At 50.4% G+C, this 13,473-nt stretch overlaps 1 protein-coding gene across 1 annotated transcript; it reads right to left on the bottom strand.

Annotated features, from left to right (window-relative positions):
• Positions 1-8,775: 8,775 nt before the first annotated feature.
• On the bottom strand, positions 8,776-9,609 carry FRAT1 (FRAT regulator of WNT signaling pathway 1; the record flags this gene model as incomplete). The annotated part of the gene is made up of 1 exon (XM_079720964.1): positions 8,776-9,609. One exon carries the CDS (start codon positions 9,607-9,609, stop codon positions 8,776-8,778), a length of 834 nt encoding a protein of 277 aa, XP_079577090.1.
• Between the last annotated feature and the right edge of the window lie 3,864 nt (positions 9,610-13,473).

The raw sequence follows: 13,473 nt of genomic DNA, 5'->3' as shown, positions 1-13,473 counted from the left end.
GCTTGGGGCCCTTTCCCACAAGGAAGCCTTTCTTGGTACAGCCCAGTTCTGCTAACCAGCCCCAGGGGCACCTGTCCTGCCCAGCACCTTCTCACACAGGCTGCAGGGGAAGGCTAATGCTCAGTGACTCAGTTTGACTCAGCCCCGCTGCTCAGCAGCTGTGTCATAGTAGGCAAGTCACAGCTCTGTGCGTTTTCCTCCTCTCATGTATAAAACAGTAATACTTAATAGGTTGGTTGGGAGGGTAAAACGAGGACCTGAGGTGTCTGGGACACTTAAGGGCTTAAAAAATGACAACTGCTGATTCTTGCTGCCACCACTGGCCCCTCTTCCTTCAGTGGCCCCCATCTGTCTCTTCAACGTGCCCCACGTGCCCTAACACTTCAGCCACCCCTTCCTTTCCACTGTGAGCACAAGTCGCTGCCACCTCTTTTGCTTCTGTATCATATAAGTCCCTTTTCCTGAACTTCCAGAAGGCCACCTCCACACACCTTCCAAATGGTCTGTCTCTGCTGTCATCATTCCGGGGGTTGGCACTTGACACACGTGCCAGATACTGTTCTGGGTGTTTTAAATCATTATCTCATTATGTCATGGCTTTATTCATCATGAGGTAGGCACTATTTTCTCCATTTTATAAAGGAGGACACCGAGGCCCAGGAGATTAAGTGATTTGCCTGAAGTCACCACCTTTTAAGTTAAGGAGCTGGGATTTGAACCCAGGCAGTGTGGCTCTAGTCTCTCCTGCTTTCCTCAACCAGAGCTTCTAGTCATACTCTACCACCTCCATGAGACTTTCTTGACACCATTTTCTCCCATGTTGGATTTATTAAAGTTCTTAAGAGCATCCCATAAAAACCTTGACCCAATAAATGCCTCAACACAGTAGCATCACCATTTTCAAACTTTTCTTGCAGGCCAGCCACATATGTGCAAGGTGCTGGGGATCCGGGATGAGGCAGGGTTTCAGACATCCTGGAAGAACCCACAAGCAGGTTTGGGGCCGAGACCTTCACATAAGGTAATAGGAATTGCATAAGAGAGGCACAGATAACAAATGGTAGATGGCTGCTTTTTTTAGAGCCTCAAGTCTGTAAGATGAGGGCATAGGGCCAAGATGGTGAGGTCTCACCCAATACAGCTGTCTTCTGGGTCTGCAACATGGCCAGGACAGCACTCAGGAATGAAATTAGAGTGGTGACTGTAGACTGGCAGGACCTGAAGATCTTCAGGAGCTGAGAAGCGAGGTGGAGAGAGGGAAAGGGGACTGAGCCCTGTTTGGGCAAGAACCCTCTTAGGCACCTTTTTTTTTTTTTTTTTTTTTTTTCGCAGTACGTGGGCCTCTCACTGTTGTGGCCTCTCCCGTTGCAGAGCACAGGCTCCGGACGCGCAGGCTCAGCGGCCATGGCTCACTGGCCCAGTCACTCCGCGGCATGTGGGATCTTCCCGGACTGGGGCACGAACCCGTGTCCCCTGCATCGGCAGGCGGACTCTCAACCACTGCGCCACCAGGGAAGCCCTGGTAGGCACCTTTTACAAGATGGCCCTTCACTCTTTACGATGGGGAGGGGTAGGAATTGTGGATGGTCGAACAGGATCTGAACTCATGGCTGTTAAGCTGAACCTCTTACCTCCTGTCTGAGCCTACCCACACATTTCCTCATGAACCTCAGCCCCAGCTACTGATCAGCCGTTTGCAGAGGCTGTAGAGAGCAGAGTCCTGGGCCTGGGGAAGTGTCTGTGCAAAGGAGGCATTGGCCATTTCCAAGGTGTTGCGGCTTGGGATAGCCCATTCCTGGTACTTGGCCCAGGGATGATTGTGGCTGGGATATCCCTAGTCCCTTGGAGTGGATGGGCACAGAACTGAGGACATGGGCATGGGCGGAGTTGAGACAACTCCATCTTCTGAAGGATCCAAGGCCTAGGTTTCCCTGGTAACATTCTGCAAGTCTTGAGTCCAGAAGGGCAAGAGTAATAGGGAAGTTGCAAGAAGCTGGTTGTGTGAGTGTGTGTGGTCAGGGAGGGGCTTGATTAGGAGTTTCATGTGGGAAGTTACAGGGACCGCAGCCTGGTGCCTCCTAAGTGATTAGGAGTTGGAAGAGAGATCAGGGCTGAAGATAAAGACTTGGCAGTTAGGGCTAAGAGGGGTGGACGGAGCCTGGGAGATGCTGTCAGTTGGGAAGGAAGAACACTAGCCAATGTACGTAGCACTTACCATGTGCCAGGCTCTGTGCTAAGCACTTTACAAAGACCAGTAGTAGAACCCAGAGAAGCCAAGGGAGGCTGAAGTGTGAACTGTAAGGGATGGTTGGGTATGTGTGTCTACATACATGCACAGGTGCACACACACAAACGCAGAGCTATAGCTATGTGATCACTATGTATACCCTCCGTGGTCAGGTCCGGGGTATATGGAATCAGAGCTTGCTCAGTGACATTCACTGTCTTTCTTTAATCCTGAAGTTATTCAGCTTCTCTTTATCAGCACCGTTAAGCAGTGTGTTTTGAACATCTGCACTGTGAGTTCTTGCCCTGCTTAACCCAGCTGAAGAGAAGAACTATTTATGGTGCATTTGGAGAAAGGTGATTATGACTCCGGTGTCTGGGGAGGATTTTCAGGAAAACCTAGGAAACCGAATCTAATTTAGACAGTAAAAAAAGAAACGGGCAAAAGGCAGGGCAAAGGTAACAAGATGATAACCAGTTTGTGATTCTTTTTTAACCCACCCAAATCAATAAGTCAAACAAACTCTCTGAACAGCCTATCAATTGGGGGTGGTGAATTTTACCTCCTGTGAGTCACTTAATTGATAAAGCGGAGCAGTTAATAAACCCCTTGGTATCAGATTTAGATTTCATTCTATTGTAGCATAAGGTACAGAGAAGAAGGATTCCTTCACACAAAAACATACCCAGCCATCTCAGGCGTGAAGGGTTGTTTCAACAGCCGACTGGTCCCTGGCCTCCCTGTGGTAGGACAGTTTGTGACTCAGAGTGCTGTCACAGGGGACATCCCCCTGTAAGGTCTCCCTGAGTCCTGCCCTTCAAACCTACCCAGACTGAGCGCCCCATCCCTTCATGCCCCCTCTAGGAGCCTTATCCTTTATAGCACCTTCCCTTCAATTCCACCCTTTGCCACTGTCCTCCAACCACAGTGGGACGAGCGCAGGTCTCTCCTGCTTGAGCAAACCTTCCTTTGGTTCTGTTTTCCCTTTTTAGTTGCTGTCCCTCCCTTCGCATCCTCTCCTCTAGGCACCACAATTCATCATCTGTGCCCCAAGCACTCTCTTAGCCTCCACAAGTCTGTTGAAGTTGCCCATTTGTTTGCTCTGCAAATATTTACTAAATGCCAATACCCAGGTGTTGTTACTAAATGCACCTATGTTTCAGGCAGTGGCCTAAGCATTTTTACTAGCATTAGCTCAATGAATCCTCACAACCTGATGAGGCAGGAACTTTATTATTATCAGACTTGGCGGACAAGGAATGGGAGGTGAGAGAGGTGAAGTAAGCTGCCCAAGGTCACAGGAAGGAGCTTTAAAGGAAAGAGCTGGGATTGCGACCTAGGCAGTCTGGCTCCAGAGCCTGCATTTTAACAGCTACCTGGTACTGTACTGAGGACTATGGGTTTTCTTTTCGAAATGTGTCCCTTCTTGTCTTTTTCTGTCTTTTTGTGCCGAGACCCTTATCACCTGGTGCCTAAACTCTTTGAGAAAAGAAGACATTCACATATGAGCCCCTGAGATAACCCTATAATGAGAGTAAATAAAATGAAGAGTGAGAACAAAATGAACTTGAAGATCACCTCCTGCGAAGAAATTTCGCAATTTTCTCAGTACAAATTATAGATGGGAGTGGACAGGGCAGGCATGAAGACCTACAGCTGAGCACTGAATTTGATTTAGAAGGATTTCTGATAGGAATGGGGGAGTTAAGAGCTGTGGCTTCAGAGTGCCCTCCCCACAAACCCTCTCCTTTTTTTTTTTTAGCTGTACGCGGGCCTCTCACCGTTGTGGCCTCTCCCATTGCGGAGCACAGGCTCCGGACGCGCAGGCTCAGTGGCCATGGCTCACGGGCCTAGCCGCTCCGCGGCACGTGGGATCCTCCCGGACCGGGGCACAAACCCATGTCCCCTGCATCGGCAGGTGGACTCTCAACCACTGCGCCACCAGGGAGGCCCCCGGTTTATGCCTTTTAAGAAACATATTGAAGAAGTCAATAAAAGGCAGGATTTTCCACAAAAGACTTAAAGTAGTGGCCTTAATGCAGTAGCTTCCAGGAATGATGTTTTGTTTTATAAAAGTGTTTATTGGCTATTTTGCTTCTCATACATGATCTAATTTCACCTTCACCGGATTCTTCAAGGTAGGTGCTATACTTATCCCCATTTAGAAGATGAGTTAATTGAGATTATTGAGGTTAAGGATCCTGTCCCAAATCACACAGCTAACAATGCAGGGCTGCCTGCAGAGCCCACGCTCTTATCTATTACACCTCCTGGGACGCATTGTTATGGGCAGGTCATTTGTTTTCCCTTCAGTTATGGATGGAAAACCAGGAGGAAGCGCTGCATGGGAGAATTTTGCTGCTTTGTCTGCACCAGCCTTCCTGGTGTTCAAATGGAGTGCACCTCAGAGTGGAAACCTCCCTGTGCTTCCATCTCTAAATGAGGGGGTAGCACTAGACCCCTGAAGGCTGAGCTCTCCCGGGGCTGACATTCTGTGATTACTGAGCATCAGTGGAAGAAGGGGGAGCTAATTGAGTGAGTTAGTAATTTGGTTGCCAGGGTAACTCTTTCCTGATTGGAAGGTAGGGATCACAGGGTTTGACACAGACTTTGCTGGATAGGAAAGTGGTGTCTGATGTGCACTCCATATTTCTGCTTCTGAGCTGGAAAAGGAAAGAGCAAAAAAGGGTAAAACAGAATTCAAATATTGTAGCATTTATGCCTAATTTAGAATGAAATCTTGGGGTGGCAGACTCTGGAGTTCTTTGTGAGGTGTGGCATTCTTTTCTCCAAATCACTTATTTGTCAATTTCTGTCTTTTAGTTTATTTAGTATTTTTTTCATTAAGTTTATAGCTTTGGTCTTTTATCTTACCCAGGCCATTTTCTTTGGCCAGCTGTCTTCATAGGATGCTGAACATAAGAAAATGGTTACTGCATACCTGGCTTTCCCTAGCTCAGCCTAGGGATCTGGGGCATGGTTTTCCAGGGTTCCAATGGCAGGTTCATCATGTTGGACAACTGCAGGGGTATCATTTACATTGTAGTATATGTGTGGACTTCTGCAGTGAACAATATTGGACTATGTATGATGGTATCAGGCTATTGGAAAGAGGCCTGAGCCGGATGACCGGAGACCTGGGTTCTAGGTTCTGTTAGGCCTTTGACTTCGTAAATGACTTTGTAGGTCACTCTGCACTGCCCCCTTCCTGGAATATTTTTCCACCTATAAAATAGTCTAATAACTTTTTCTTTTTTAATATTTATTTATTTGGCTGCACTGGGTCTTAGTTGCAGCACGCGGGATCTTTAGTTGTGGCATGCGGACTCTTAGTTGCGGCATGTGGGATCTAGTTCCTGGGGGCGCAGAGTCTTAGCCACTGGACCACCAAGGAAAAATGGTCTAATAACTTTTTAATAAAATCATTAATGTAAACCCTGACTTATTCCAAAAGATGTCTTGGGGGTGACTAGTAAGATCTTGTAGGATTTTTAAAGATGGATGGTTTATACCCTGTGACGGATACAGGGTTATAGTGCAGTTAAAGCACCTCATAATAGGCATTAGTTTTCTCCAGTCTTCCTTTTTGAAGGAGGGAGTTGTATTACATGAACCCTATGGTTGAGTCTAGCCTTAACCAATCATTACAAGAAGCCAGCACATTTGGGGCAGTGGCACTGAATCATAGCCATCTTGGCCCTGGATTGCTCCTAACTCTTTGACCTCCAGGAAATCCCACCTCATCTAAGAAGTGAGGACCTCAGGGCTCCTCCAGTGCCAGGGGAAGTCAGCACCTGACCACTTTCCTTTTGCTCAGAGCCCAGAGGTGGTAGCCCACTTCATTGTTAGAGGCCCCCCTTCCTCAGTTTGTGTTAGAGCCTCCATAGTCACCATTCCTTTGCTGGGTGGCACTGGACTGAGTCTTCCACAACCCTTCCTGGGCAGGTTGTGGGAAATGGCTGGCTTGGTGTGTTCTGGAGGTACTTCTCAGAGACCATCAGGGTCTGTGTGTGTATTTGAAGAGAGAGAATGGGGAGGTATAAACAACAGGCATTGAGTCCAAAAGGGAGTTAGAAAATCAGGTCTCTAAATCATACAGCACTCAATCCAGAAAGCACTTGTGGGATCACAGCATGCCCTTGTTTTATGAGAAACCGAGGACTCAGTCCATTGGCTACCAAGGGACAGTCCTGGGAAGGAAGGGGTAGGGACTGGACTATTCATCTCCAGGATGTGCCAGTCACAAGGAACCTTTTTCTCATCATCTCATGTCTCATCTGTTGTACAGATGAGGAAACCGAAGCTCACAGAGGTTGAGCAACTTGTCCAAAGTCCCCATTTAATAAGGGGACTTGAACCCTGGATATCCTGTTGCCAGCATGGCTCCTTGCTGGAGGAAACAGACCAAAGTAACTGAGAACAGGAGGGACAGGGATGGGTTGTTCCATCACTGCTTAGGGAGAGAATGGGAGTGAACGTGCCAAGGGCAAAGAGAGGAGAGGAGTCCTTTCATACCCTCCCAGTCGGTTTCCCACTGCAGGTTTGCATCCTGAGCAGTCCCTAAACAAGAGCTGCCCCAGCCTAAAGGGCCACCTTGTGGAACAAGTCCACTTAATGACCATAGTAGATAGAAAAAAGTGATAAGCCTCCCAGTCTGAAGTGACTGACTGATCTGATGTCCTTTGCTAATACAGTCAGAGGGAGCTTCTCCAGCACTGACTAGTAATCCAGAAGGCTCTAAGGCTTTAGTGAATGGGATTGGTCCAAAACCTGACCTCGCTTTCATTTAATTTCATGCCAGCATCAATACACACCCAGCCACGCAGACCCTGTCTAACTAGTGAGCTGCTCAGACACAAAGGCACTCTAATTACCATCCACAAGCCAGGCTGACAAGGATTTCAAGTGTTTTCATGTTTATGGAGATCAGAGAAACGTGTTCTGTGCATCTTTCCCACCGACGACAAGTATAAAATAAAACCCAACAAAAAACCCAACGCATTTATTAAAAACAGATATTTCAGTTAAGTTAACATCCTATAATCAGGATAGCCACAATTCCAGACACTTCGCTGCGAAGTGTAGGTATGTCAATAGCCACATCTGGATGATGAACGTGCCATTGAATCTTATAAAACTAAAACACCAACAATACCATGTTAGATCCTTCAGACTGAGTGAATGTTATGTTACAAGCACTTCACCAGATTCACAATGGCAAAGCCTGCAGCTTCTCCATTTGGAGGGTCACATTTTCTACTCGGTTTCCTTCACTTACAAAGGCGAGCTGGCATGGCTGGGGGAGGGGCAAAGGGAGGAAATCAACTCCATCTATCCAGGGAATTGCAGCTGTTATTGCAAAAGGCCCCGGAGAGCCCATTATAAGCTGCTGTGCTAGGCTGTGTGTCCCTGGAGTGCCCCATCACGTGGTGTCTCCTCAGCCCCCAGCTCGGGGCCCCCAGGAGCGCCAGCGCCACCCGCTAGAGTAGGACAGCAGAGCCGAGGGGAAGAGAAGGGACCCGAGGCCACTTCTCAGGGCAGTTTCCGTGAAAGCCCGGGACGCGGCCGCCCGCGGGAGGCACCGGCGCCCAGCACATCGCCGCCTCCTCACACCCGCGGTGGCAGCGGTGCGCGTGTCCTCAGGAGACTCCAGCACTTGCAAAACCCCGCGCTCTACTCCGAGTACAGGCGGAACCTGGCGACTCTACCCTGCTGGAGCCCCGCAATCTCGTGTGCTCTCAGGAAACAGTGATCTTGAACCCGAGAAGGGGCGGACAGGCTGTGAAAATACACTTTCGAGGGGACCGAGGGTTCACTTCGCGCCTTGCCCTCCCCTTTCCCCAGCACCTGTCGGCCCCACCTCCCATCAGCATCACAGGCGCACCGCCTTCCCCCGCCACTCAGAGAACTTCAGGCAGTTGCAAAGCGGGGGCAGAGAAAAGGCTACGTCTATTCAATTCCCCAAAAAGTCCTTTCCCGGTGCCGCGTGTTTTATATCAAGAACCAGCAACCCAAAATACACGAGATGGGTTTTTTTAAGTGTCGTAAAATTTCAAGTCTGGCAGTTTGAGGTACTCCCTGAAATGATCTACACAGGTTCCTCTCCCTCAAAGTGGATCAGGAACCAGCCCTGGAAAGGTAAAGCAAGTAACTGGGATCATGCTCGTCCTTTGGGCGTTCGGCGATCCTGAGAAGCGTGGACTGTGACCATATGGTCGTCAGGCTGGAGGGCCCGGAGAGGCTGCGTGGAACTGCACGCTGCGCCACCAGGACTGGTCACGCCAATGAGGAGTCCTTCTGACTGTGAGCTTGGGGTGCGCTCTGTAATCTGCCTTAAATAGGACCAACGAAGTCTTGTTTTTCAACCACATCGGGGCCCTCGACCTCAGTTCCCATGAAAACATTCGCGATTTTTCGATTCCTCGTCTTCATTAGCTATTTTCCCGCTTCCAAAAGCGCGAGTTCACCAGTCTGAGTAGAGACGCAGCCCTCAGGGGGAACCCCTTGCCCTCCAGGCAGAGGCTGGCGCTGTGGCCACTCTCGGGGTGTTAGCTGCCGGGGACTAGAACGCCGTCGCCAGTTCTGAGCTGCGCCCTCCTCCCAGACGAGCCAGGGTCGCTGCAGGCCGCGCGAGGGCTGCGGGGCAAAGGGGGCTCATGCACTGGGGCCGACAGAGGGCCCACGAGCTGGCGTCGGGGAAGTTTTGCGTGTAACTGCAGCCGTCGCGAATGAAGCCTCCGCACGGCCTCCTTGATGAGGTTCCCCGAGATCACGAGCTGCTGCAGAAGCCGGTGCGGGTCGTCGTCGCCGGTGCGGGCTTGAGGCTGTAGCCCGCGTCGCTGCTGCAGGCGGCGGGAGGCGGCGGCGTCCCGCAGCCATCCTCGCCGGCAAGGACCCGACAGCGGCTGCGGGGCGCCTCGCTTGTCAACTCCCGAAGGCCCATCAAGGCTGGGCTGAGGGGGCAATGGGGACAGCGCGCTGGGGCCTGCGGCGAGCTCGGCCACAAAGTAGGGCGCAGCCCGGCCCCGCACCCGGCCGCGGTCCCCGAGGGCGCAGCGCAGGGCCCCCGGGGGCGCAGGACCCCCAGTCTCGGCCGAGGCGGGCGGCAGAAGCAACGGCAGAGCCGGGGCTCGGGCCTTGTCCGCCCGCACCACGGCCGGGGGTCGCGGGGGCTGCAGTGGCGGCCCCGGGGGCGCGCACGGGGAGGCAGGGCGGTCCTGCGCCGCGTCCAGCTGCAGCGTCTCGCCGATCTGGGCCACCAGTCGGTCCACCTCGCCAGAGCCGCCCAGAGTCACCGACTGTTCCAGCAGGAGGAAGCTGTCCTCCTCCTCCTCCTCCTCTTCCTCGCCGGCTTCCTCTTCCTCCTCCCTCCGGCACGGCATGGCCCCTCGCGCGGGCACCCGGAGCTCTGCGGGAGTCGCCGGCGGCTCGGCTGCCCCCGGGGCTCGGTGGGCCGCGGCGGAGCCGGGCGCGGTGCTGAGGCCGAAGCCGGAGCCGGGGCGGACGCGGAAGCCGGAGCCCGCCAGGCACTCTCGCCGCGCGCCAGCAGCCGCGGGAGCCGGAATCCTACCGGCTCGGGTTGATTTGTAAACAATGGGTGACGTTGCAGCCGGCCCCTACCACCGCGCCGAGGAGGGGTTGCGCCTTACCGTTGAGGGGCGGGGCTCCCTCTGCGCAGGGGTCCCGGGTGAAGCCTTGATGCCTCTGAGCTCTACAGCCCTGAATGCTGTCTGCGGGGGGCACTGGGGAGCCGATCCTCGCTCTCTCGGCCGGGCGTGATCGGTATTTCCTGAAGATGGACACCGGCGTGGCCTCTGTTGGTTTCTTCCACACACAAGCAAGGACACTTACACCCACACACCCACACACTTCTCTCCCTTAGGCGCGTCATCTCATCTTGGTTTTGGCATTTGCACCTTTGAGGTCCGGGATGCCGGCAATTTGGGAAGTGATGGCAGAGCGAGTGAAGCGAGCGATGGAGAGGAGAAGGCGTCAGGCTAGGGATCTGTCTGGAGATTAGGCAAACGTAGCTGAAAGAGATGAAAAGGAAGAAGGAGACCTTGTGGTGCGATGGGGGTGGAGGATTGGGAATTGGCAAAGAAAAGGCCACTGATTAATGTTTTTTTGATCAGGAGTGTGGGTATGTGGGGACCTGGACTGGGGCTGTCATTACTGGAGAGGCGGTTGCTCGTCTTGGGAGGGGCGGCGAGCTAGAAAGTTCTTTTAAGAAGAATGCCTCAGCCCAGTTAGGGGAGTATCCTTTCTGAGGGGGTAGCAAGAGAAGAAAATGGTCAGCTCTTTGGATGGAAATGGAGATACGGCCGCCGTAACCCTTCATGATATCATGGTTGGCTTAATGATTAACCAAGACCTCATTTTTTAACAGAAAGAGGTAGAAAACGATCCTTTACCGTCACATTGCCTGGAGGTTTAAAATCTTTATTCAAGATCCCAAACCCTCAGGCCTAACTTCCAAACATTACACTTGTAGGTAGATTTTTGGTGGACCAACCTTTACAGGGAAGGGATAGTATCAGGGTGATGGAAATATTCTAAAACTGGATTATGGTAATGGTTGCACCATTAAGTTTTAAAAATCATTAAAATGAGTGAATTTTATGACATGTAAATTATATATCAATAAAGCTGTTTTAACAATTAGCTGCTAAGCATGCACACACAAACACAGAAACCAGGCAGTAGAGAGCTACTTTAAAATATGAGCAGGGGAGTAGCATGATTTAGAAAGAAAGAGACAAGCCTGGGGATCCAGATAAGTAGAAACAAGGGTCTTGGTGGGCAGTTCCAAGATGATAATTACAGGAGCAAACTTTTCGGGAAGAATGGGATGGAGGGAAGAGGTGGGAAGTTGTTAAAAAAAAGAGTTGGGCTTATTTTTGTCAAGTGTGGAGGGAAGAATGTGAGAATAAAAGAGGAAGAGGCGGTTTGAAGAAAGCAAATGAATTTTTTAAAAATTAATTTATTTTTGGCTGCACTGTGTCTTTAGTTGTGGCGGGCGGAATCTAGTTCCCTGACAAAGGATAACACCCCGGGCCCCCTGCATTGGGAGTGTGGAGTCTTAACCACTGGACCACCAGGGAAGTCCCCAGCAAATGAATTTTTAAATCTTGGCAATCGAGACTTCCACAGGGTGTCATAAAAATCATCACCTCCTTTTAGTGGATTCCTTAAGATTTTCTATATGTGAGATCACATCATCTGCAGACAGAGATGAAGTTTTACTTTTCCCTTTCTAATCGGGATGCCTTTTATTTTTCCTGCCTAATTGCCCTGGCTGAAACCCCTAGAACAACGATGAAGAGACGTGGTGAGGGCAGACATCCTTGTCTTATTCCTGATCTTAGGGGAAAGCATTCAGACTTTCACCATTAAGTTTGACGTTGACTTTGGTTTTTTTTAAATTTAATTAATTAATTAAATTTTGGCTGCGTTGGGTCTTCCTTGCTGGCTTTTTTTTTTTCTAGTTGCCGCGAGCAGGGGGCTACTCTTCGTGGTGGTGCAGGGGCTTCTCACTGCGGTGGCTTCTCCTGTTGCAGAGCACAGTCTCTAGGTGCGCAGGCTTCAGTAGTTGTGGCACGTGGCCTCAGTAGTTGTGTCTCATGGGCTCTAGAGCGCAGGCTCAGTAGTTGTGGCGCATGGGCTTAGTTGCTCTGCGGCATGTGGGATCTTCAGGGACCAGGACATGAACCCGTGTCCCCTGCATTGGCAGGCGGATTCATAACCACTGCACCCCCAGGGAAGTCCTTGGCTCTGGGTTTTCATAGATGGCCTTACTCAGGTTGGGGATGTTTCCTTCTTTTTCTGGTTTGTTGAGCATTTTTTATTATGAACGGGTCATCCTCTGTATTTCTTTATTTGAAATATATTTGCCACATAACCTTGTGTAAATTTAAGGCATCCCCTCATTTACAGTCATTCATTTGAGAGTGTGGTCAAAGCAGCACTTATTAGCTAGAATATTCTGAACCTAATTAGTTAAAATTTTTAAATGAAAATAATTAGCAGCAGTTTAGAATTTTTGTTTTTATTTTTTGATTCAAAATTTATAGGCCTCATGCATGCATCGTTTTGTGTGTGAAAATGGTACAACCACTTTGGGAAATGTTCTGGCAGTTTGTTTGTTTGTTTTTTGCGGTACGCGGGCCTCTCACTGCTGTGGTCTCTCCCGTTGCGGAGCACAGGCTCCGGACGCGCAGGCTCAGCGGCCACGGCTCACGGGCCCAGCCACTCCACGGCATGTGGGATCTTCCCAGACCAGGGCACGAACCCGTGTCCCCTGCATCGGCAGGCGGACTCTCAACCACTGCGCCACCAGGGAAGCCCTTTTTTTTTTTTTAAGAATTGATTTTAGGGCTTCCCTGGTGGCGCAGTGGTTAAGAATCCGCCTGCCAATGACTACTGAGCCTGCGCTCTAGAGCCCGCGAGCCACAACTACCGAGCCCACGCACCACAGCTACTGAAGCCTGTGTGCCTAGAGCCCGTGCACTGCAACAAGAGAAACCACCACAATGAGAAGTCCACGCACCGCAACGAAGAGTAGCCCCTGCTCTCCACAACTATTAAAAAAAAAAAAAAGAATTGATTTTTTTTTTTTTTTTTTTTTTTTTTGCAGTATGCGGGCCTCTCACTGTTGTGGCCTCTCCCATTGAGGAGCACAGGCTCCGGACGCGCAGGCTCAGCGGCCACGGCTCACGGGCCTAGCCGCTCCGCGGCATGTGGGATCTTCCCAAACCGGGGCACGAACCCGCATCCCCTGCATCGGCAGGCGGACTCTCAACCACTGCGCCACCAGGGAAGCCCAAAAGAATTGATTTTATTTTGTTGAGCGGATGCTTCCTCTTACAGTGATATGTGTTTATTGATATAGAATGATGTCATACTGTTTAAAAAATTTTTTTTAATTTATTTAATTTATTTTTGGCTGCATTGGGTCTTCCTTGCAGAGCAGGGTTCTAGGCACACAGGCTTCAGTAGCTGTGGTGCACGGGCTCTTCCCAGACCAGCGCTCAAACCCGTGTTCCCTGCATTGACAGATGGATTCTTAACCACTGCGCCACCAGGCAAGTCCTATATCTTGATATCTTGATTCCAGGTTTCAGGTGTATGCATGTGTTAAAAACTCATTGAATCGTACACTTAGAATTTACTGTATGTAAATTTTACATGAAAGGTAAAAACTACACAAATATTGATTTCTAGTTAATAGACATGCTGGGTGAAGTATA

Source organism: Hyperoodon ampullatus (assembly GCF_949752795.1).
Source record: "Hyperoodon ampullatus genome assembly, chromosome: 1".
Classification (NCBI taxonomy): domain Eukaryota; kingdom Metazoa; phylum Chordata; class Mammalia; order Artiodactyla; family Ziphiidae; genus Hyperoodon; species Hyperoodon ampullatus.
This window is presented reverse-complemented; position numbering and strand designations above follow the sequence as displayed.